The sequence below is a fragment of the Clarias gariepinus genome, chromosome 25 (assembly GCF_024256425.1).
Source record: "Clarias gariepinus isolate MV-2021 ecotype Netherlands chromosome 25, CGAR_prim_01v2, whole genome shotgun sequence".
NCBI classification, from domain to species: domain Eukaryota; kingdom Metazoa; phylum Chordata; class Actinopteri; order Siluriformes; family Clariidae; genus Clarias; species Clarias gariepinus.
Genome location: NC_071124.1, coordinates 3,241,230 through 3,265,209, shown reverse-complemented (window position 1 = coordinate 3,265,209; position 23,980 = coordinate 3,241,230). Strand labels below are relative to the sequence as shown.

Sequence of the window (23,980 nt, the reverse complement as noted above, 5' to 3'; positions counted from 1 at the left end):
GCGGGAATCAATCATGGACCCTGGAGATGCAAGGCGACATTGCTATCCACTAAGCCTCCGTGCCACCAGGGTATAACTTGAATCCCAAAAGTTTCAAAAGTGCAATGTTGACTCTTATAGACAGTACTATTTTGAGTCTTGGATAAATCATTCTGCTTGACAGCACTACCAGTTTCTTTAAAGCTGTACTACTAGCTAGAAGTGCGTGTCTAACCAGATGAATTTCAGATTAGTTGATTTGTTGATTAGTGTTTCTTGCTCAGCGTAATATCCTTTAATTGCAACCTTCACAATATTTATATTGTCCTATTAATACTACAGAGAAGACCTGAACGCAAGTCAAGTCTCATGCAAGTCAAATTGCAAGAAAATCGAGAAAAACGACAACCTTAAGAAGAGATACGTTACTAGTCTATAGTATTTAAAGCAGGACAAGACAGATTCAGGATGGACGGCCCATCATTCATTAGCTTAACACCATGAATGGCAGCACAGGGTGGTCGGAATCAAAGCTACTGGCCACAAAAAAAAATCCTCTGCACTTAAGTATGCACCGACTTCGATCACAGAAATAAAGTGTAGAGTCGAAGCCGAGCAGTAAGAGCTGAGTGTTTAAAGACATCAGTCTAGCTAATGCCTCCTTTGGGGAGGAGTTCTTCAGAGCACATGTATACATTACACACGGCACGGCGCACCCTTCCACTCGGGCCTCTCTCACTTTTCAACCTGTTTGTTTGTTAAATGAGCCATGCTTGCCATCCATAATTGTATTTTCCAACATTAATTAAAAGGCAAGTGGAAGGAGCGCAACAGTGAAATGGTGTGTGTGTGTGTGTGTGTAAGAGAGAGAGAGAGAGAGAGTAGAGCTGCATTAAGAAAAAAAGGATTGAACTCCAGGAAAGGATACAATAGCCACATCTGGTCACTCTCTGGGGCTTCCTGATTTCCTGCCTTCTAAAGCCAAATGTGCGTCTACCTTTCATACATCGGCTGAAACTAATCCACACAGCTGTACACATCAGTCTGTGTATTTTAAATATCTCCAAAGGGCTAATGCCGTACAGCTAATCAGATAAACAGAGAGTCTAAGGATCAGGCTGGTCGCTGATAAAGAGAGAATCCATGGATCATGCTGGTCGCTCATGCTGCCAAGACGGCCTCCAACCAGCTGTCGTAAATTCTCCACACCCAATTTAACTTCGTACGGAGCACCTGGTCACCGAGGAAGCCCACGGGGCAAGAGTTTGGATTTTTTTTGAAGTAGAAATGTCTATGAGAAATGACTCTTCTAACATTAAATAGTAAAGTGAAGCATCAACCCAGCGATATGATTTATGCTTGTCTGCCTTTTAAACTTCTCCGAACCAGCTCATGTTCAAGATGCATTAAAGTTATGTCATGTCCGTTACCTTCCAGCTCCTAACCCTAAGCCTTCTGTTTTGAGTACGATTACTGAACTGCCTGCTCTCAGCCCCACCCATGTCCCACTGGACGAGTCTTAATAATCTGTCCTGCCTCTGGCTCCGGTGTGTCCCTTGGGACCTGCAAGAAAGGTGGATTATAGATTTTACCTCTTTTATCACGCTAGCTTTAGACATTTTCCAGGTCGCTTGTATTTGCCTCGGTTGCATCAGCCCGAACATTTGCACTCTGGAACATGGTCATCATTCCTGGGGTTATTAAAAGAAAGGACACTGTGGTTTGTTTCTGTTTTGTCCTACACCGAAGCGTGACTCGAACAGCACCTCGAGCGTGCATTCGGATAAAACCGAAAGGTCTGCAGCATTGCAACACGAAATCCATCACGAAAGCCGAAAGAGCCAGTACGAGTGGAATTGCGTGCGGGTGCAGAGATAGAGGACGGAGTGATGAGCCAGCATGAACTGCACAGCATGAACAGCGCTCGCTGCCTTCTGTTGGACTGGTGATCTCTTTGAAACATGCGTCAACATTTCTACCGGGTGTCAGTTGAAGGGAAAAAATCCAGCTTGCATACGAATCTTTGTAATCTTTGTTGCAAAGAATTTTGTCGTGGCGAAATTCCGACTAGTCTTTTTTTTGAGGATAAATGTCTTTCATCAACATGCTGGTCACTCGAGTTTAAAGATTTCCTTCATTACATCTTACAAAGCTACATTTCACGCTAAAACTGTCATCGTCGCAGTCATGCTAACTAGCCATAACTCAGGTCAATGGCCTCATGCTGCTTCATTGCATTCTTCGAGCTGAACGCATCGATGTTTGAGATTCCAGAAATATTTTGCCCGCTGCACCAGTGCTAGCAATAATTATATCCTTCTGTGACAACGGTACAACATGAAAACACCTAGCGTCTTACATGTATAACAGCGAAGGACAACAAATTAGCCCCAGAATCGCTAAACGCATCACATGGTTCAAGGTGGAGTTCTGCATTAGAAAAGTCATAACAGCTCGCTTTTATTCTTTGATTGGATTCCTTAGGGTGGCACGGTAGCGTAGTAGTAAGCACTGTGGCCTTGTACCTCAAGGGTCGAGGTTCAATTCCCACCTCAGGATCTGTGTGCGTGGAGTTTGCATGGAGCGTTCTCCCCGTGCTTGGTGGGGTGGGTACTCCAGTTTCCTCCCACAGTCCAAAGACATGCAGTTTAGATTAATTCATGTTCTCAATGAAATAGGCTCGAGGCCCGCCAGGACCCAGTACACAGGATAAAGCGGTACAGAAGCTGAATGAATGGATTCTGTAGTACGTTTTAAAGTTGCCATTCATTTCTGAATCTCCTCGTGGCCTTCACAGATGCCAAGGCGCGGATCTCGAATTCATTTATAATATTAAAATAATCCTTAAGCATATATGAGAACAAACGTGTTAGCTCTCCTGATGCAAAGTTAAAATGGATCGCTACAGCTCTATTTACATTCCCTTACATAAAACCAGCTGCATTAGCATACATCTGCATGTGTAACTTAATATGGTAATTTAGCACGGATCGCGGCGACAGAGCGAGCACGTTATTGCCTCTTTATTCCAGAGATATGAACCTTTTACTGGAAAAGAATACCAGGAGCTATTCTCACTCCCACAGTCGCTTAAATCCTCCATTTAACCAGATCATCCTCGATTAAATGACAATATATTCCAGTGCTCTTAAGCCGTCCTATATTTAACCAATATCAGCATGCGACTCGTTGAAGTGAGAGTGCCCCGGTGCCACGATGACGCCTTTGAAGACCTCAGCGCGTCACACGGGTCGGTCAGTCGCGCTGCCAAGATGGCCCCCTCACCAGCTGCTATAAATACTCCACGCTCCGTTTAGACCGAGCACCTGGTCACCATGGAGGCCCGAAGCACCCTGGAGTTTGGTGCACGCTCATTTGCAGTGCAATCATGTAGGTCCAGCTCATTAAGAGAACCGATCAGCCAAGACCACATGCAGAGGAGCGCGGCTGCTCCACTGGCAGGCTTTAAAGAAAGCAAAAAGGGGAGAAAAAAAAAGTGTTGCCCCAGCTTTCCGTACAGCAGATTTACACCAGCAGCATGAAAGCAAGCACATGTTATACAGTACATACTGTATCTGTACGTAAGGTCCTGGTTCTTCAAGATCGCTGGTATAGATAATAACCACCGGGAGGCGATGTTAGAATACGGTGGGGCCTCATCAGTAACATTAAGGCTTTCACCATGTGACAATCTGATAGTGGTGATGACGAAGGTCTTAACAAGGTACCCAGGTAATATAACACCGCCTCCCGGTGGTTGGGAGGGGGGAATAGAACACATGCTATCACATCTATTATATACTAGCGTAAGCACACATTGTTGATGGAAAAATAGTTTGGAGAAATAGTTAGAAGGTTAAAGCTAAAGATAATATTATTATTTCATTTTATCACTCAACTTACTCACTTGACCCAGTATGTTCTAATCAAAACTTATCTCTAGTCAACATGTTGATATAATTTTTGTTCCAAGTACAAGGTTTCGTGTGATGCTGTGACAAAATCTGACTGGACAGACATACAGACATGCAGACAGAAACATTTCTGAGTTTCGGGTTCTAAGATGTATAAAACGTAAAGAGTTCTGAACAATGTACAGACAAAACCTTTTTTTTTATTTATATAAATACCAGCCACCTTGAACTCCAGTCCCTTAGGGGCTACAGTTGGTATTTCACTAACACCTTAATACACCTACTGAATTTACAGATTAGTTGAATCTGTTGAATCAGCGGTGTTTGAGAAGAAGAATGACCGACTGTATTAAAACTGCCTCTCCAGGACTGAAGTTTAAGAAGAACATCCTCCTCCTGCTTTGCTTTGAGTTTCTGTAATGCTTTACTACACCCAGGTCAATTCAGAAAAGATTTTTTTAGCTGATTAGTTAAATCCGATGTGCTGGAGCTGAGAAAACACTAAAATGGGGGACTGAAGTCCAGACGTGGAGGTCCAAATATGGATGTTTTCCATCGTATCGATCCAAATGCTTGAAAAGAAAATTGCAGCACAATAAAAATACTGTCCATACTTTATTGACTCTAGATTTCTAAACTTGAGCCATCATGTTCTTTGGTGTTGTTTAGATCAGATACACTTACCTAAATTATTTAGCTGAAAGAAGCTCATCGTCCAATGGACTAGCTTAAAGAACAAAACAGAAGGAGTCTGCTTATTCAAAGCAGATGCTTCTTGTCAGATCAGAACCTGTGGCTCTGTGGGCCAAAACCCACTGAACAAATCATAACTTCAAACTGGCTTCAAGCCACAACCTAATCGTTTACAGTTAAGTGTTAGAAAGTAAATATTGTCACCATTCGGTCATTTTAGCTGCTTATTTCACAGCAGCATTACGAGTTATACTTGAACACTCATGGTGTATACGCTCTTCCATAATACGTACATTATTCAGTAACGCTGTAATCCACCATTCCCTTACATCATCCGTCAGAATGAATGAATGGCAATGAAATTTTATGACGTCTTTGACTACAAAGATTCCTCTAAAACGAAGGTCACATGAAGCATCTGACCGAGACGTTAGACATAAAACTGAGAAATCACGGAGCAGAGTGTGAAGCCAGGGCTTTGTGGAGAAGCAAAGTAAAAGAAACAACAATAATAATGATCCTAATCCTAATCAGAACTATAGGAACCTAAAACCAGAAATGGGAATAAACTTTCCAAATCACTGATCTGATGTAATTTATAACAATTCTCATTCTCAGCCCTGAGAGACTCAGAGAAAGCACTGTCAATCAAGGGTGCTTACTAAAAGACCAGGCCACGCCCATTAGCCTTGGTCTCTAATTGGTCGGAAAAATCAGTCCATGTTTGGTATCAGTGATATTGCACGTAGTTTATATTTTGCAACGTGTGTTGTGACTCGCTGTTATTGGAAAATAATCAACAATCAGGTGGAGTAATGAGGCAAAGTCACTGTTACGTCTGTTAACATGACGATTTTCCATTTTTCTAGCCTGTCATATTAACTGAAAACTCCTCTGTGCTGAAAATCTAAACAAAAACTTACAACAAAGTTAAAGCTTTATCTCTGACACTAGATACTCCTTCCATAAATGTTACAGATCCCACATTTTACTACTTCTTTTAAGACAGATCTCATACCTGTTCCATTGGAATAACCTCCTCAGTGAATGCACTTTTAAAAAAAAATTCAAACTCCCTCTGTTTCACTCCTCTTTCAAGTGCGCCGTTTCTGTGTCTATTCAAATTAGCTACTCCTGAGCCACGCCCCTCTCCAGAACAGCAGAGCTGAGCAACAAGCTGGAGTAGGAGCTTTTCTTATATGAGGTCACATTAGCAGGAAATCTACACACAGTGGAGACCCATCTGGATATCTAAACGAAAAGGTAAAATTATGCATAATTAGGCCCCTTTAAAATCATATCAAAGACCACACAAGTGTTTAACGTGCTTCCCCGTATCAGTTCCAATGTGAATGGGTTGTTTCTATAGAAACGATGACGTATTACAATGAGGGCTTTGATATAAACGTGTAATTCGTAGCTGTGCTACTGGAAGGGGTGCCGTGAAAGAAAATTAATCAACACCTTCTAATCAATCGGCGTTGAGAATTCATTTACAAAATGACTAAAACCTGGAAAAAGTCCAGATGTTCACATATTGAGATTTTCTCTAACCCACTCTAACCCACATACACACTCTAATTTAAAGAATAGCGCTAAGCTAATTAGACAAAAAATTATCTACAGTACTTTTGGATCGAGGATGCAATTAAAATATCATAATGTGCCCTACCTGCACCAAGCGCATGAAAAAAACAGCCCTCGATACTGTGTGATCTCATTGGTGTCTTTAGCGTTAGCATTTAATAATATGTCTCATTCCTAGGCTCGTGAACACCTTGACAATCCTCCACCGAGAACACATTGAGATGCTCTTTACAAGCCTTAACACGTGATATGAAAAAATGGCATGAGATATTGAGCCACACACACACACGCACACACACACACACACACACACACAGAGTGGTAATCACTGCTGAAATTGTCATTTAATCTAAAACTAGACTCAACCGGTCCCTCAGGTCCCTCAGGTCCAAAACTGATTTTGGTCTCTCTGTGTCTAAGCGTCTCGTCTCTCCATCTCACCTTCTCCATCAATGCTCATAATCCTGTTAGCATCTCCCGCTGAGTAGCAGCCTGTGTGTCTACATGCACTGCTAATTGGGTTTAAAACACCATGTCAGCGTTCGACCGATAGTATATATATATATATACACTATATTATACATATTTTCTAAGTTTGCCCACTTACAAAGAAATGAAGGGTCTATAATTTTTATTATAGGTTTATGGTAAAGGATTGATTACCAATCAACAATAATTCTGCCTCTCACAGACTGGTTATGTGCTCTTGTGGTACAAATATTAATTTAAGAAGTTGCTCCTAACAATTATGTGTTATGTGTATAAAAGCCACCTGTCCACAAAATCTTTATCTTCCATTCAAACCTCACCACCATCTGCAAGACCGAAGAGCTGTTAGAGCAAGTCAGGAACAACATTTTAGTCCTGCACAAGTCTGGAATGGGCTACAAGACCATCAGCTAGAAGCTTGGTGAGAAGGAGACAACTGCTGGAGCGATTATTTACAAATGGAAGAAATACAAAGTAACCATTAATGGCCCTATATGCAAGATTGCACCACATGGAGTAAGAATAATCATGAGAAAAATGAAGGACCAGCCCAGGACTACACGGGAGGAGGTTGTGAATGATCTCAAGGCAGTTGGAAGGACAATCACCAAACGAACCATTGGTAATACAATACGCCTGCATGGGTTGAAATCCTTCAGCGCAGCAGGGCTTCCCCTCCTCAAGAAGACACATGTACAGACCCGTCTGAGGTTTGCCAATAAACAGAGCAAGATTGGGATAAACTGCTGTGGTCAGATGAGACCAAAATTGAGCTCTTTGTCATTAACTCGACTTGCTGTTTTCGGAGGAAGAAAAATGCTGACTATGACACTAAGAACACCACAGACCCTACAGTCGAGCACGGAGGTGGAAACATTATACTTTGGGTCTGTTTCTCTGCTAAAGGTACAGATCGACTTTGCTGCACTGAGGGGCCAACAGATGAGGCCATGTGTTGTAAAATCTTGGATGAGAACCTCCTGAAGATGGGTTGTGGATGGGTCTTCCAGCATGAAAATGACCCCAAACATACTGCCAAGGCAACTAAGGAGTGGCTCATGAATAAGCACATTAAGGTCATGGAGTGGTCTAGCCGGTCTTCAGACCTTAATCCAATAGAAAATTCATGGAGAGAGATGTAACTTCGAGTTGCCAAGCAACAGGCAGGAAACCTTAAACATTTAGAGAAAATCTGTAAAGAATAGTGGATCAAAATGCATCCCAAGATGTTTGCAAATCTGGTAACCAACTACAAGAAACGTCTTCCCACTGTGCTGTCCAGCAAGGGTTTCTCTACTGAGTACTAAGTCATGTTTTGCTTGGGGATCGAATACTTACGGTATTTCCCCTAATTGAAATGAAACTTAATTCATAACATTTGAATCATGTGCTTTTTCTGGATTTGGTTGATATTCTGTCTCAATCCTTTACCATATACCTATGATAAAAATTATAGACTTTCATTTCTATGTATGGGAACAAATACTTATTTCCCCCACTGTGTGTATGTATATATATATATATATATATATATATATATATATAGAGAGAGAGAGAGAGAGAGAGAGAGAGATCATGGTCAGTGTGCAAGCAACAACACATTGCTAATATGTCATTGAATTCTTCATTTCCCTGAAGCGTAACTCCATCTCGTTAGCATTTTCCCCATGTTCTCAGATCTGCCTCAGATTTAGCAACAAACAGATCGATAAATGTCGTGACTCCTACTTAGCATGAACCCAGGTTTCACACAAAGACAGATAATGTTAGCTGAACAGTTGTATTTTCTCCATCCATTTAGGAAACACTGTAGTCCAACAAAGGACCATGGAGGCCAATGGTGAACGTTGTACAGTGGTACCTCGGCATACGAATGTAATCCGTTCTGGATGTGAGTTCTTAGAGCGAAAATTCGTATTGCAATATGAATTTTCTAATAAGAAGTAATGTAAATGAAGATAATCCGTTCCAGCCACTCAAAAAATATAACCAATATTTTTTATATATTACTAATATGTTTTACAATATTATTATATTTTTGCATCTAAAACAATCAAAACATTAATGGAAAAAATGTATAAGTAAATACATGTACCGGCTGCTTTAAGAACCAAACTGAAAGTGGACCTCTTTTCATCCTGAAAGCAAGCTAGCATTAGCGTAACTGTTTTATTGTGTAATTAAAAACAGTAATCTTTTTTAAGCAAGCTGTTTAAGTTTACAGCTAATTAGCTTAATGAACTGTGCCTGTATTCCAGATAAAGGTAAAATGTCTAAGCTAATGTGGTGATGGTGTGTTATGTTTTGCTTGGAAATAATTTGCTTAACCGAGACTGTGGCATATTAGCAGTTAGCAAGTCAGTAAACACAAGCTAATCTGTTTCATTTTGTTGTTTAAAAAACAGAATCCAAGACCAAATTTCACTAGCGAGTGAGATAAGAGTCAGCTAAACTGTTATCAAACAGCTAACAATAATCAAATTGTTGAGCACTGTTAGCACCGGTTACCAACTATTTTAGCATAAGCAAGATTGTTAACAAGCAGTCTAATTTAACTTCTTTTATACATTTTTGTATTATTAATGTTTTTTTCATCACTTAGACATTTAGCAAATCTAGCTTTAAATATTGTACCACTTTATTTTATTGTCTAATGTATAGCTGATACAACAATCAGCTAAGATTGTTAGCCAACCAGCTATCACGATGTCATGTGACCAGGTTTGCTATCAAGACATACTTGGCTATTTTTAAAATGTTTTAATATTATTTTAGATTGCTAGCAAAGTATCGTGATTTCACATGATCAGGTTAGCATACACGAGATTGCTAGCAATTAATCTTATTAATAATTAATCTAAACTAATCACTAATCATTTTACACACCAATTAATTTTTTATTATTAAAATGAAATAAATTAAAAAAATTATTTTATTGTATAACATATGGCTAAGTTATTTAGCAAAGATAGATAACTTAAGATTTAAGCTAACTCTAAGGTTCAGGATTGTTAAATTTAAGTTTAGCTATGAGGTACTGTATGATGGATCTCTGTGCTCAGATTAGGAAGTGTTTCACTTAAAAGAAATCTAGATGTGAAGTAAATTTCCATGGATTTTAAAAAAATAATCTAGATCATCTTTACAGCCCAGAGTAAAAACCACCGTACTGACCCGCTAACACAGAAAACGCACCATGTGCGCGGTGACCCGAGAAGTTCACACGCCACATGGTGCCACTTGGGAAACCGGTGTAACCTCGTTCCATCAACACACATCAGCAAATCAGATGCTAACTGCTTTTAATAGCTCTGATGCTAAGAGAGTGATTTTTTTGGAGTGCATTATTTATCCAACTGATTAATAGGACTTAGCGGAAGTTTTATGTTTTTAACCAAACCCAGGCTTATGTCGTCGTACAGCTTGCCTAAAACATGCTAGGCATAATAATTAGCCAGAATTAGCCTCACAGCTTGTCTGTGCAAAAACACACCCTAATCCAAACCCTTTTTCAAAACTGAATCACACTGTACAACCTTTGTAGCATTTTTAGCAAGTAAAAGCTTGTAACTTACATCAAGTTTCTATACTGCATAATTCCTAAATTATTATGTGTTATATTATTATATAAGTGAACTTTAAGAGCGTCATCACTGCACCGTTATGGGTTTAAAAAGGTTAAAAGTTATAGTCTTTTGAGAGTCAAGGATTCTGAAAAAAAAGCAGAGGTGAGTTCACCTTTGCAGATATATCCTTTTTACCCCCTTGATATTACCTGCTTAGCATAAGTATTAGCATGCGTATACCTTCGACTTCAAGGGATCAAAAAAAAATATTTTCCATGCATATATACATACATACATACATAAATAATTTTTTGGCTCTAAGTGCTTCATCCAAGAGTTTGATGTTGAAGTCAAACATCAGAACGTGTGATATGAGTGAGTGATTATGGTTGCGACAGTTGATGGGTGGGTTTAAGTATTGCAGAATGTTTCTCCCGATCTGTTCGATGCTCCAGCCTCCTGCAGACGGGAGCCTAGATAGATGGGTGGCTGAGCTCCCGGACCAGAATGGTGCGGGGAAAAAAACAGTATAGAATGGAATGGAAAGGGGTTGTTGATGAGAGAGGTCAGAACAGATCAGCCAGACTGCTACGAACTGCCAGGAAGGCTACAGTAACTTTTTACATCTGTGTTGAGCAGAAAAGCATCTCACAACAAGTAAAATGTTGAGGAGAAGCCCAACGTTATATACATTATTTTTTTTTTTAAGTTTTATTTTTGATAATATAGCACTTTTTGGTGTTGATTCAAGTGCTCACCTGAATGACGCCCAGGCTAATATGATGGCCTTTAGCTCCCTTGTTGCTAGGAGAATGATCAAAAGTGCAAAAAGACGTGGCCACCAGTGGGAGCTCACTGGATTAAAGAAGTCTTATATTATAATCATCTAGAAAAGCTTTTCATTATTATTATTATTATTATTATTATGTTCGATGTGTATTTGTTTATTTATGTAAATTCTGATTTCTCTGACTGGCTGTTGTTTTTTTATGGGGTCCGGGGAGGGAAACCGGTAGGGAAACAAACGGTATACCATGTATGTATGCATGTATGTATATATGTACGTATATGTTTCTTATTTAAATTTCGAAGAAAAAAAAGACTTAAAGAAATAATTGATATAATATATAATATAAATATATAAATAAATGATTAAAAAATAAAACATTGAGGTGCATATGGATAAACTACAAAAGCTGAGGAAGACATCAGGTGTCCACTCTTACTAGACAAGAACAGGAAACTATGACATTGGCCAAAGAATCTCGACCGCTTAAGATTTAAGAATATGAACTTTCTGCGATTTTAACGGTTCCTATTGTAACCTCAGTTCTTCTGCTGACAGAAGTGGAACTCTGAGATTTCAGGAGACTTTGGCCACAAGGTAGACAACACCCTGGACACTGCCAATCCATTACACACACACAAACACACACACTACAGGCAATTTGGGAACGCCAGTTAACCTAATCTGCATGTCTTTGGACTGTGGGAGGAAACTCACCAAACATGGGGAGAACAAACTCCACACACAGACCTGAGGTGGGAATCAAACCCCTGACCTGTAGCTACACCACTGTATCGCCTGGTTGTAAAACAACTTAATTAATTAATTATCCAGTCAATTGCTAGCTTCAGGTATTAGGCCATAAAAGGAAGCACAGTACGTATGAATCGATTATTATACTAGTACTTAGAATTAAATCACGTTGTGTTTTGGGTGAATGTTTCATTAATTTGGATTAGCATAGCATAAATATTAGCACATGAAAAGCCAGCAACGGCCAAAGCCAGCTTTGACTTTGACTTTTCAAACAGTTTATAAAGACTCCAAGACTCACTTTTATAGACATTTAAAGATGTTGCAAGCTTATAGACCCATATAGAAGACAAAGGTTTGTACAGTTTAAGAGGAAAAAACACAAGGTGATGTCCAAGTCCATCCATGTGCATGTCTATCATAAATATTGGCACACGCTTATTAACACCGCAGCCCAAAACCTAGCACTTTCATAACAACTCTCCATGCACGGTCTAACCGTGTCTCCAGAGTCAAGACTAAAATGTGTAATCACTAACCACATGCCACCTGCTTGGAATATTAGACTACTAGAGAGTACAGAGTTAGTTAGGCGACTTCTTCAGTTTCCACAATACCTGGTTAGCATACGAATGAGCACAGCATGCGAAAAAGCAAAGAGTAACACACCCCAGACAGCATGCACCATGTAGCACCATGGTGATCCCAGATACAGGGACGTTTAAACACACAAACATAAAAGACAGAGAAACACATCGGGGCTAGGCATTAAAGTTCTTTAAAAATGACCCGATTAGAGCATGGATAACACCTCGTTAGGGCAAGGATACGAGAAATGAGAAATGCATGGTGTGTAGTGTTTTATGTCAAGATATTTCTTCATACCCCACGACAACCGCTCACACAGAAACTCACAGCCATCTAAAGCTAAAGGTAACGCGCTAGAGACCTGGTCCTTTCCACCACAAACACAAAACACAAACGGCCCAGAAATCCATCGGCTGATCAATAAAACGACCTGTTCGGAGTGCTCATAACAGCTGGTTAATGCAAGAACATGGTGTATATTTTCTGATTTGAGAGGGAGGGAAACACACCCTGAAGACTTCTCAGAGAGGCTGTGCAGCGTGTGAGTGTGTCTATGGGATCTAATGAAAGGTGGAGAAATGCTGAGCACACGCGCACGCAGAGACAGAGAGAGAAAGAGAGAAAACCTGCTGGTTAACAAAAGCTTGTTAGTGCATGAATACAAGGAGCGCAGGGTGTGTATTGTGTGCGAGGGGAAGGAGTAGCCCAGTGGTTAAGGCATTGGACTACGGTCCCAGGTTCGAAAACCCCCACCAACACCGAGTTGGCCCCTGAGCAAGGCCCTTAACCCCTTAGACGAAAATGAATAAGGGGGCGTCTGGCAAATGGCACGAATGTAAATGGGATTTGTGCTAAAGAGAAAGTACAGGGGTAACACACCCAGAACACTCCGCCTGAGGCCTGTGTGTGGAGTGTAAATGACTCTAGGTGCAGTAGAATTTAGTGCAGCGAGGAGCCTACATCATTATTTAAATAAACCTCAGGTGCCAGTGGATCCCCACAGAACGGATGTTTTTTTTTTAATGATGCACGCACGAGGCTTTCCGTCCCGGCGCGCGGGGAGTCCCGAAGGCTCGCTCACCTCCATATCTGTCCGAGCTGCAGGATGTGAATGACGGACTGTAAGAACCAGAGGCAGAAGGCGCACGGCGCCGAGCGCTTCTCGTTAGTCCTGGTGCTGTCGGGGGCCGCGGCGGTGTCGCTCTCCGCGGTGCTGAAGTCGTGCACGAACCACCGGAAGCTGAAGATCTGCACGGAGACGGAGCCGAGCGCGACGAAGAACAGCGTCAGGCCGAACCACCAGTAGTCGCGGCGCAGGTAGTAGTCGACGGAGAGCCACACGTCCGTGGCGACGTCGGCGAAGTAGACGGCGGCCGCGGCCACCAGCCAGAGTCCGTCCCAGGCGCCGTACTTCCGCCGCTCGCCCCCGAGCCGCAGGCACGTCGAGTCCTCGGGTCCGCAGCAGCGCGCCTCCCCGCGCGTGAAGTCCGCCTCGCCGCTGCCCGAGCCCGGCCGCGAGCCCGCCGCGAGCCCCGGCACCGAGCCCGAGTGGTCCGAGTTCTGCAGGGGCGTGAACGCCACGTCGCTCTTCTTCATCTTCAGGACGCCGTCCGATTTGGCCGCCATCGCAGCCGTGCTCCCGGGTTTTTTTTTTCTTTCTCCCCTTTTCTCTTCCTTATTCTCTCTCTCTCTCTCTCTCTCTTTTCTTCTCTTCCCTTCACGTCCCTCCTGTCTGCCTGCCTGCCTCCCTCCTGTCTTTCCCCTGGGCGGAGAGAGAGAGACGTTAGGGCTGGGCTGAGAGAGAGAGAGAGAGTGTGTGTGTGTGTGAGAGAGAGAGAGAGAGAGAGTGTGTGTGTGTGTGTGTGTGTGTGTGTGAGAGAGAGAGAGAGAGAGAGAGAGAGATCCTCTTCCTCCAGCTACACGGCGCCGCCTGCGCATCACAAAGCGCCGCTTCCCTTTTTTTTGCCTGCGAAACCTTACGCTCTCCTCTTCTTCCCTCCCTCTCTTTCTCACACACACACACACACACACACACACTCCCTCCCTCCATCCATCCATCCTCATCCTCCTCCCATCCCGCTTAAAACCATGACATCATCTCTTTGCACGTCTCTCGTCGCTCATCATCGCCGCGCGCGCGGGCGCGCGCGCAGCTCCAGCACTTCTCCACATTCTTCTGCCTTTTTTTTTTTTTTTTAAGACAAAAAGAAAGCATGGAACCTTTAGAAAAATATATAATATAAATATATATATGTGTGTGTGTGTGTGTGTGTGTGTGTGTATATACAGCGTGTAAATAGCTAGGCAGGTTTTTGTCAGGGGTTTTACACACAGGGAGGTGAGACATGGGTGAGACATGGGTGAGACATCCATAAAGCCAGGAGAGATGCGTCTCTGCTATTGTTGGGGTGATAATTTGTCTTTATTACATTTACTGCCCCAGCACACACACACACACACACACCCCTCCCCATGGAGCAGCTGCGCCGCTCTCTTGTCTGCACGCCCTGCTTTGGCTGCTCTCTCTCTCTCTCTCTCTCTCTCTCTCACACACACACACTCATTATGTTCTCCAAAGTGTACATTTAAATGAAAACTCCACCCTGAAACAGTACTGTATTGCAGGTTGGTTTTGTTCTGTACTGTACAGTATTGTATTGCGTGGTCATTAATCCCCTAAGAAGCTCGCTTTGGGTCACTGCTGTGCCACTCTGACGTCACATGGCGACAGTGATATCATTAATGCTAGGGTACTGACAGTGAACTCTTTATTTAATAGCAGGAAAAAAATAAGCAGTGCCAAACAAAGTGATAAATGTCACCTTTGTAAAAGAAAAAAAAAATCCAGAAGAGACTCTTTTTTGTGATGTGCAACATTGTATTGGGTTTTTCATTCATTCAATATTTCATTCATCTTCTGTAATGTCGCAGGAAGTGTGAAGCTGATCCGAGGAGACTTTGGGCACGAGGCAGGGGTGTTAATCAATCACAGAGCACACACACACACACACACACACACACTACAGGCAATTCAGAAACACCAATTAGCCTAATCCGCATGTTTTTGGACTGTGGGAGGAAACTTGGAGTACCTGGAGGAAACCCACCAAGCACGGGGAGAACATGCAAACTCCACACAGACCGGAGGTGGGAATCGAACCCGTACGCAACAATAATGCACAATTATGCAAATAATTAAGCCACCATGCCCCAAGCGACATGCAATAAATTTTTTACATTTATGAATTTATTTATTCATTCATTTTCTATTCCACTCATCCTGTTTACAGGGTTTTTACAGGAAGTGTGGAGCGCAATTCAGGAGACTTCGGGTACGAAGCAGGTTATACACAAACTTATTCACTGGGAACGCAAAACAACCTAATCTGCATGTCTTTGGACTGTGGTAGGAAACTGTAGTACCTGGAAGAAACCCAATAAGCATGGGGAGAACATGCAAACTGCACACACACACACACAGACCCTGAGGAAGGGAATCGAACCCAGGACCAAGAGGTGCGAGGCGACCTATTATATTAATTAAAAATAAGAAAATGTAAGCATTTCGAAAGTTATACACTGTACGTAACATCACCGAGTGTCGATTCAGATGGTGAGCGATCTTCAAGCAAGGACGAGGACGCCCATGTTGACTGCGTTATTCATAAAGCTTTGAAAGCTGATCGGTTTGTGTAGAGTGTACAGATGACGGGGTGAAAGAGCTAGACAGTGTTAAGGACTAAAGCGTTGCTCTCTTTAGTTAGAAATGACGTGAGAGATAAATCCCACTGCACCACTATCAGAGTGGCTTTGTGTGAGTAACGTTGGAAACCGTTAACCAAAGTGGTAGCAGAGTAAAGTGGTCATGTATTAGTTTTAGGGATGAATTAAGATTGATATGGGCGGAGCTTTTTGCAAATGCACATCTACTCCACCAGCCTCGAGATGGTAAAATTGGCTCGGAATTGAAACCAGCGAGCGTCGAGCGCATCTCAGAGGAGCCATGAAGAAACCGTGTCAGCTTGCGATTGATTGAACTGGACATCCTCGGACAGTTTGCATGTGAAATATTTTAGTGCGAGAGAAAACAAGAGCTTGATGTACAGTAAACAATCACCGCAGCGCTCTGCCTCGGGCCGTCATCTCGGCGCCACCTGGTCAGGCTTCGGAGATGACACCATCTGTCATCATCAAGTGTGTGAGGCCTTGGCAGCGTGACATGAGCTGTGGGTTGAGCTATACAGACCCCACTGACACTCACATACACGCTCACAACAACACACACACACACACACACACACAGAGCCATCATCATGACCTCAGCATTCAGTCCTGGGTTCTCACTCTGCGCTCTATCCGAGCTGGATAATTACAGGTTTCAGGCTTTTTGCACTCATTGAGATTTAAATTTGATTCAAACCAGCATGAACGCCTCTGCACAATACCGATTATTTCAAAATATGTTAGATGAACTTCTAAAATGATTAAGATAATGCTCTTTTATTGAAGCAATAATGGGCGATAATTACAGACGAGAACAGAATCCCGCCCTGCTGTAATTTCCCTGCTAATTTATGTCCACAAAATATTTTAAAACTATTATCCTAATTAGCTTCCTACGCAAAAACACACAACCGCTCCATCGCTTAGTCAATTTATATCTGGTGAAACATCACCCTAATTTAAAAATAAATCGAAGATACACGTACATATAAACCAGGCCAGTTTTTGAACAGCGGAGCCCGGGCCGTTCTGTGCAGCCAGAGTATAATCACGGCTGTCTTCTCTCATCGATCTGAACTCGAGTGTTCTTCAGAGGACTGCGGCCGGATCCCCGGAGCAGCGCTTTCTCGCAGCAAGCATTCACAGATTGATTCTTTATGACAGCAGCGATCACACAGAGCAGCCATCACAACTGTAACCAAACCCGCAGCTCGCGCCGCCGTACCTGAGGCCTGAGCCGAGCTCCTGAGACGAGCTCCTGAGACGCTCACGGACGTGTTCGGGGGAAGTCTGTGTGTGCGGCTCGACCTCGCTGCTGCGTAAACAGAAATTCATTTAGGATTAAAGCATAGCAGGATGTACTGTTATAGAAAAATTGTAGATTATTGTTATTATTATTACTATTATAGTCCTCTTACGTTACAGAAACATACCAGTGATTAGAACATTTATCAATTTAAGAATGATGCATTTTACTTTTTGATCTCTTACTTTTAGTTTTTTGATTTAAATGTAATGCTTCCAGTGTTGCAAGTCACTTCCTGTCCTCAGCTACATCAAAGCAGCTACAGTATAAACATCAATTATCTTAGGAAGATTTCTTTAATTTCTTCTTCTTTTGATGAAAAACTCCCAGACGTCACTGAGTCTCCCTCCATGGATAATCAAAAACAACAACTCACTCATCGTCTATAGCGCTTTATAGGGTCGCGGGGGCCTTAGAGCCTATCCAATTCTAAACAAATTTACAAATGATTTGCTTCCACGACACAGGACACGGCGCCGCCTGCAGGTGTGTGAATTATTTAGAGAGCGCCACCTGTAGGATTATAGCGTAAGTGTGACATTTTACCATCTGTAACGCAGCCCTATATCTAAGGGGACACACGCTGGACAGGGTGTCAATCCATCGGAGAGCACACACACGCACATACACACGCTACGGGCAATTTAAAAACGCCAGTAAATGTACAATTTACAAACGTTGCAATAGGTTGAAAAAAAAAGCAAATATAAGAACAAACTCGTCTCTGGAGTTCTCTTCCAGAAAGCGTCTGTAACATACTGTAGACTACTCTCCAATCACATCCTGTTTATAGAGAAGCGTCTATCTGACATTATGTAAGGGGGGACAATTTACTGCCCAAAAAAGTATAAGTTGTTGGGGTATAATTTGGGGTATAAGTTGTACCCCTGGGGCGCAAGAGGTGCCCGAATTTGCTCTAATGGTGAAGGTCCTCCCTACTGAAGCAGGAAATGCTGTTTCACAGTTTCATTCCCTGCTCTGGTAACTTCCACAGGAACTTTGTCGATTCGTACGAGTCACTCACTCACTCATCTTCTACACCGCTTTATCCTGTATTCAGGGGCACTGGGACCTGGAGCCTATACCATGAGACTTAGGGCAGGGTACAGCCTGGACAGGGTGCCAATCCATCGCAGGGCACACACACATACACACACTATGGGCATTTTGGGAACGCCAATTAGGATAACCTGCATATCTTTGGATTGTGGGAGGAAACCGGAGAACCCGGAGAAAACCCACCAAACACGGGGAGAACATGCAAACTCCATGCACAGAGAGACAGGAATCGAGCCTGGCTGGGAATCGAACCCGGACCCTGGAGGTGCAAGGCGACAGTGCTAACCACTAAAATGAATTTAAAAAATGATAGTGAATGGTGAATAAGACTGGTGTTACGTGAACTGAACTCCCTTTATCTCTACGGTTAATCGATGCGATATGAGAAGAAATAAACACTCCAGAAGGTGATGCGATAGAAAAAATAAATAAAACAAATAAATAAATAAAGCACGGACGCCTGGTGTGTTTAATTCCTTACATAACCTTGCACATGTATAAAATCTTCATCACTTCATCTTATAAGTGCTGCATAAAGCATTTGTCTCACTTCCAGCCAGGATGTGAAGCGTCACCGATGCCGGCATGCTACGGTTGCCTGGCAACAAATCTGCATTTCCCAGGCTCCAGGCGCGAGCCTCGAGTGAGACAGGCGGCCGGTGCGACAGAAACCGGAAGAGATTCTCACGCCGAGAGAAAGACTTGTCGGGCAGAAAGTGGGTCGGAGTCAAACTAGCCAGAGCCACCGTGAAGCCGAGATGCTGACACGTTAAAGCCTGAGCCGTGATCCGAAATCAAGCCTGTCATGGCTGCACAGAAAGAGTGTGTGTGTGTGTGTGTGTGTGTGCACCAAACTTTCCCCAAGTGTGTGAAACGACTTCAGGCTGGAAAGAAAATCTATCAGATTTGGCAGCCATGGTCATGCAGCATGCACTGAGAAGTTTATCAGTAATGCATGCACATCGCTGGGAATACAGAATAAAAAAAAAAAGAGAAGAAAAAGCCTGATGGTGTCGACGTGCACGTGCATGCCAAGAAGCTCGATGTAATGGATTTGGTTATGATTTCTGTTTCTGTCAATCTGTCACTTGGTTCTGCTAGACTAACAGCCGTTGGCATGGAAACCTCCTCTCATAGCTGAGCCCTTTGGGTCTGTGTGAGCGTGTGTGTGTGTGTGTGTGTATAAGGACGCCCATCACAGAGGCCCATGGCACCGGGGCTGATGGTCAGTGCACCAGAGGAGAGCTGGCGTGTTAAGCAGATCATTTCATCAGCATCAGCGCGAGCGAGCGAGCGAGGTGGTGGGAACGAGACCTCCGGGGCCGGTGGCTGTGCACGATCTGCACCCTGGACGGTTCTTCAGACTAAATTTAGATCCAGACACAGATACAAGTGAAACACACTTCAGCATTAACACGACTAGAAGAAGAAGGAAAACTCCCATCTGGAACATGATAAATATGTGTGTGTGTGTGTGTGTGTGTGTATATATATATATATATATATATATACATACAGTACTGTGCAAAAGTCTCGAGTCTCCATTCATTTATTTTTATTCATGTAAATTATACATTAATAAAAATAATGTTTTGCTGCAACAATCTGCAAAGTTTCTAAACAACTTAATAACTAGTTGTTTATGTCACAACCTCAGCGGCGACCTCATTTCCCCTCTCGTCTGTTCCAACCGCTCAGAGTTGAACATCAGCATTTTATTTCATTTCACTTATTAGAATAAAAATTCAATTAAGTGGATATTATTAATAGTGCTTGTGAAGCAAAGCATCAATTATATTTATCTTGCAGGCCTATTATTATTATTATTATTATTATTATCAATTTATTTTTTTACTTTTTTTTTTTGTATTCTTTTTCCAAAAAAACTTTGGCATGTAAGTCCCGTACCGTTTGTCGTAGACCCATGAAAGAGATGCCAAATCATGCAGCTTATTTAAATTATTCGGGGTGCCATTACTTTTCTAAACAACCCCACCCTAAAAAATCCCATAGACTTAACATTGAGGCCAAATCCTCATTGGAAGAGACCAAGAATTTTATAGAAATATAAAATTTACTACATTTGAAGTGCCATGCAAGCTGTGCCAGATGATACCCCGCACGAGGGTACAAGTTGTACCCCTGGGGTGCAAGAGGTGCCCAAATTTGCCCCATTGACATATAATGGTGAAGATACTGTGGATCCCATTGCCATAGAGACATGCAGACGGGCTCATTTTACTCAGGGTCATTGTGAAGCCTTCAAGCCCCGCCCTAGCAACCAGTTTAGAGCACCTTAGCAACTGATCCCTTAGACATTATAAAAGGCCCAGAGGCCAGAGTTTTGCCCCAGCTTTGAATCGTTATTACTTGTGACGTCTATGCTTTATGATATTTGTCTTTAGCATTGCACTGCTAACATTTGGTTAGCTCTCACATTACAGTGTCTACTGACTATATGTTTTTAACTTCTCCACATCTCCTGTTATTCTGAACTTCCAGCGTCCTAACACACAGTATGACTTCAGATCAATCCCTGCTATCCGTTATCACCCAGATGAGGATGGGTTCCCTGTCGAGTCGGGTTCTTCTCAAGGTTTCTTCCTGTTACCATCTCAGGGAGTTTATCCCTCAGCACCGTCACCCTTGTCTTGCTCATCTGGGACGATCTGATCGTTTTGATTCAAACACCTTCTCTCACACATTACAACAAGAGTGAGGTTTCTTTGTTAAATCCTGAAAAAAGCTCCTTTTTGTACTCACTGTTAATTTCTTTAGCGATGTTAAACAGAAACCCAGAGAATAAAATAAAAAGGTTTCTCAGAACTTTGTTCCAGACTCTGTCCCAGTCGGTATCTCATTTCACTATATGATGCTGTGTGTTTAGGGATGTTCTCCTAAAACCTGGAGGATCTTCTACAAACAGGTGGATTTAATGTAACGTGAGATCACATGACTCTTTAAGCACACACAGCTTGACTCCAATCAACCAATTAATTTGGACTGATGGTGGTGGTGATGGTAGCGGGTGTATATTATTATACAGTGACTACTTTTATGCTCTTTATCCATAAATAACTGAAATAAAATGAAATAAAATAACCTTTGCCGATCTACACAATTCAACTATAGGATCCACATCCTCTGGAAAATATTTTCTAAACACTAAGAATGTTTAAGTGATGCCCAAATGGGTTAAGATTATGAAAAGAAATATAAAAAAAAGAAATTTGAAGAGTTATTATGAAAAATAAATGAATAAATAAATAAATAAATAAATAAATAAAACCAGCAGCTGATTTCGGAGCAGCTCCTCGTTCTATCTGCTTCGGTTGCTCTTGGTAACATCTCCTACCTTTTCATTTTTCTTTCCCAGCTTTCAGAAGTGACCATGTTGAAGACATAGACAAGTAATGAAAAAAAACCTCATGTACAAAGAGCATGCTTGTTGAATGGTTTCTAGGAATGTAAAAAAAAAAAAAAAAGCACAAATCAACAACCATGAAGCTCCTATTAGTCAAAAAAACAATCATTGCTTTTTGAAATTCAGATTTCTAGGAACTGAAAATTCTCTCTCTCCGTTTTTTTTTTTTTTTTTTGGCCGTTTGCAATTTATTTGGACTCGATCAGCATTCGGCTGATTTATTCGCCTCGTTCCGTGAGATAATGAAGGTTAAATTGGAGACGAGGGGCATGTTAAGAAGCTACTCCTCTCAGCGAGGCGGAGGACCTGACCCTGGCCCTCTCCATATCGACTGACATCTGGATGAATATGCACAGACTCGGATAAAGCTCAGGTCAGAGGGGAAAATAAATAAATAAAAAATTCACTTTTTGCCCTGAAAACACATCAGAGTCAAAGACCCGACAGAAATGTAAAAAACCTTGATCACAACTGCATCGGTATTAATGGGGAGTTTCCTGGGTTAGAAACATGAGTGCAAACAAACAAACAAACAAAACATTTGGGTCTCCATAGCTAGATTTCCCATTTATGGCAACTGTCCAGGGGGTAAATATTTATGTAACCCAATCGGTTAAAATTATAATTATAAAATTCGATGTGTAGGGTCCGGATGCCAGAGTTCAATCAAATACAATGTAACATTTGCATATAAATTAACACTGGCCTGTTTGTTGGATTTCCTGGGTGGTGGGCGGAGTCAGTTCCTTAACATGAAGGAGGAACATTTTTCATCCAGGAACGTTTTTTTTTTCCCCCGAACAAATAAATTCCACACATACATAGTTTTTAAAAAGAAAGAAAAAAAAAAAAAACCTTAATAAGAAATGCAGTAAAATAAAACCTATAGAAGATTGGAATAGGGCTAAAGCTTTATTTAATCTTCAGCCTATGGCCTTTAAATGACTAAAACAAAAAAGCTAAAAAAAAGAAAAAGAAAAAATCCATCAGAAAGTCTGAATGCTGATTTTTTTTTAAGTAACCTTCTCAAGTCTGAATGCAGATTTTCAGTTACTTTACGTTATTAATATTGTAGTTCCTTTCACATCTAACTGTAAATGTCAACATAGATCCCGTGAAAGTGGGAAGATCCAGCTGGATTAAAACAGTTCTCTAATCAGCAGTTACACTGACTACAGCACACACACACACACACACGCATGCAAACAGTGAACAAAGCCAGCTTTTATTTATACTGTTTTTTTCTTTTTATCAGTCCAAAGTGTTTAGCGTGTAGTTCCAGCATGCAGGTTTTAAATTTTATATTTTATATTATATTTTATATGAGTTTATGAGTGTAAATGACTAGCGGAACCACAAATAGGTGGAATATTATCTCTGGCGTTCTTGCAGGCCCTCCAGCAACCTGAAACCTGATTAGTCAGGAAATCCACATGGAATAAAAAAAATTCTTGATGTATACAGCGTAGTCAAAGTTATCTAGTACGTCTCCTTATAAGATTAGACATAAACCTATTTTTACACACCGTGGTTCAGACGTCAAGCTTAAAATAGTCTTTTCTTCCAGAAGAAACATATTTGTTAACTTTAAACATTTTTAGGTATTTTCTAGACAGACCCAATTCATGCGACAGCTCGCAGCCGGAGAGGCTGAACGCCAAGACGTGCTTGTTCGGAGACACGTGAAGCGAGACCGCAGTATCACGGCGCGGTGGAACAGACCTGGAGAAAATTACTGGGCGATCAGCCCTCTTCCACACACAGGACACGACATCACATACGCATTCCCCACCAAAGTGCTACCTCATGTCTGGTGCGTGTACCGGTTCAGCAGCGAACCTCCTGAAAACTGGCTTTGTTTTTCTAACGGCTAGAGAGTCACGTCATTACATCACTGTGTTTCGCCGGCAGTGCTAGCAGCAAGCACAACAACAACAACAACAACAACAACAACAACAACGGCAGGTTTCAGCACTTCTCTCGGCTCTGAGAGTCTACTTTGGGATGAAACCATCATTACTAGAAAAAATGTTTGCTGCTCCTTACATTTCGAGTCCAACACTACACTACATGTGACTACAGTGACTCTGGTTTAAAGAGGGCGGTCACAAA

The 23,980-nt window shown here is 41.9% G+C and overlaps 1 protein-coding gene across 2 annotated transcripts in view; it reads right to left on the bottom strand.

Moving 5' to 3' along the window:
* Positions 1-13,997, bottom strand: part of xkr4 (XK related 4) — a 59,268-nt gene extending 45,271 nt beyond the window's left edge. The window contains exon 1 of one of the 2 annotated variants that reach the window (XM_053486161.1): positions 13,438-13,997. In XM_053486161.1, coding sequence (XP_053342136.1) covers positions 13,438-13,982 — 545 coding nt within the window. In that variant the 5' untranslated portion in view covers positions 13,983-13,997. The remainder of the gene's footprint in view (positions 1-13,437) is intronic. The other variant, XM_053486160.1, reaches the window with a different exon arrangement.
* Between the last annotated feature and the right edge of the window lie 9,983 nt (positions 13,998-23,980).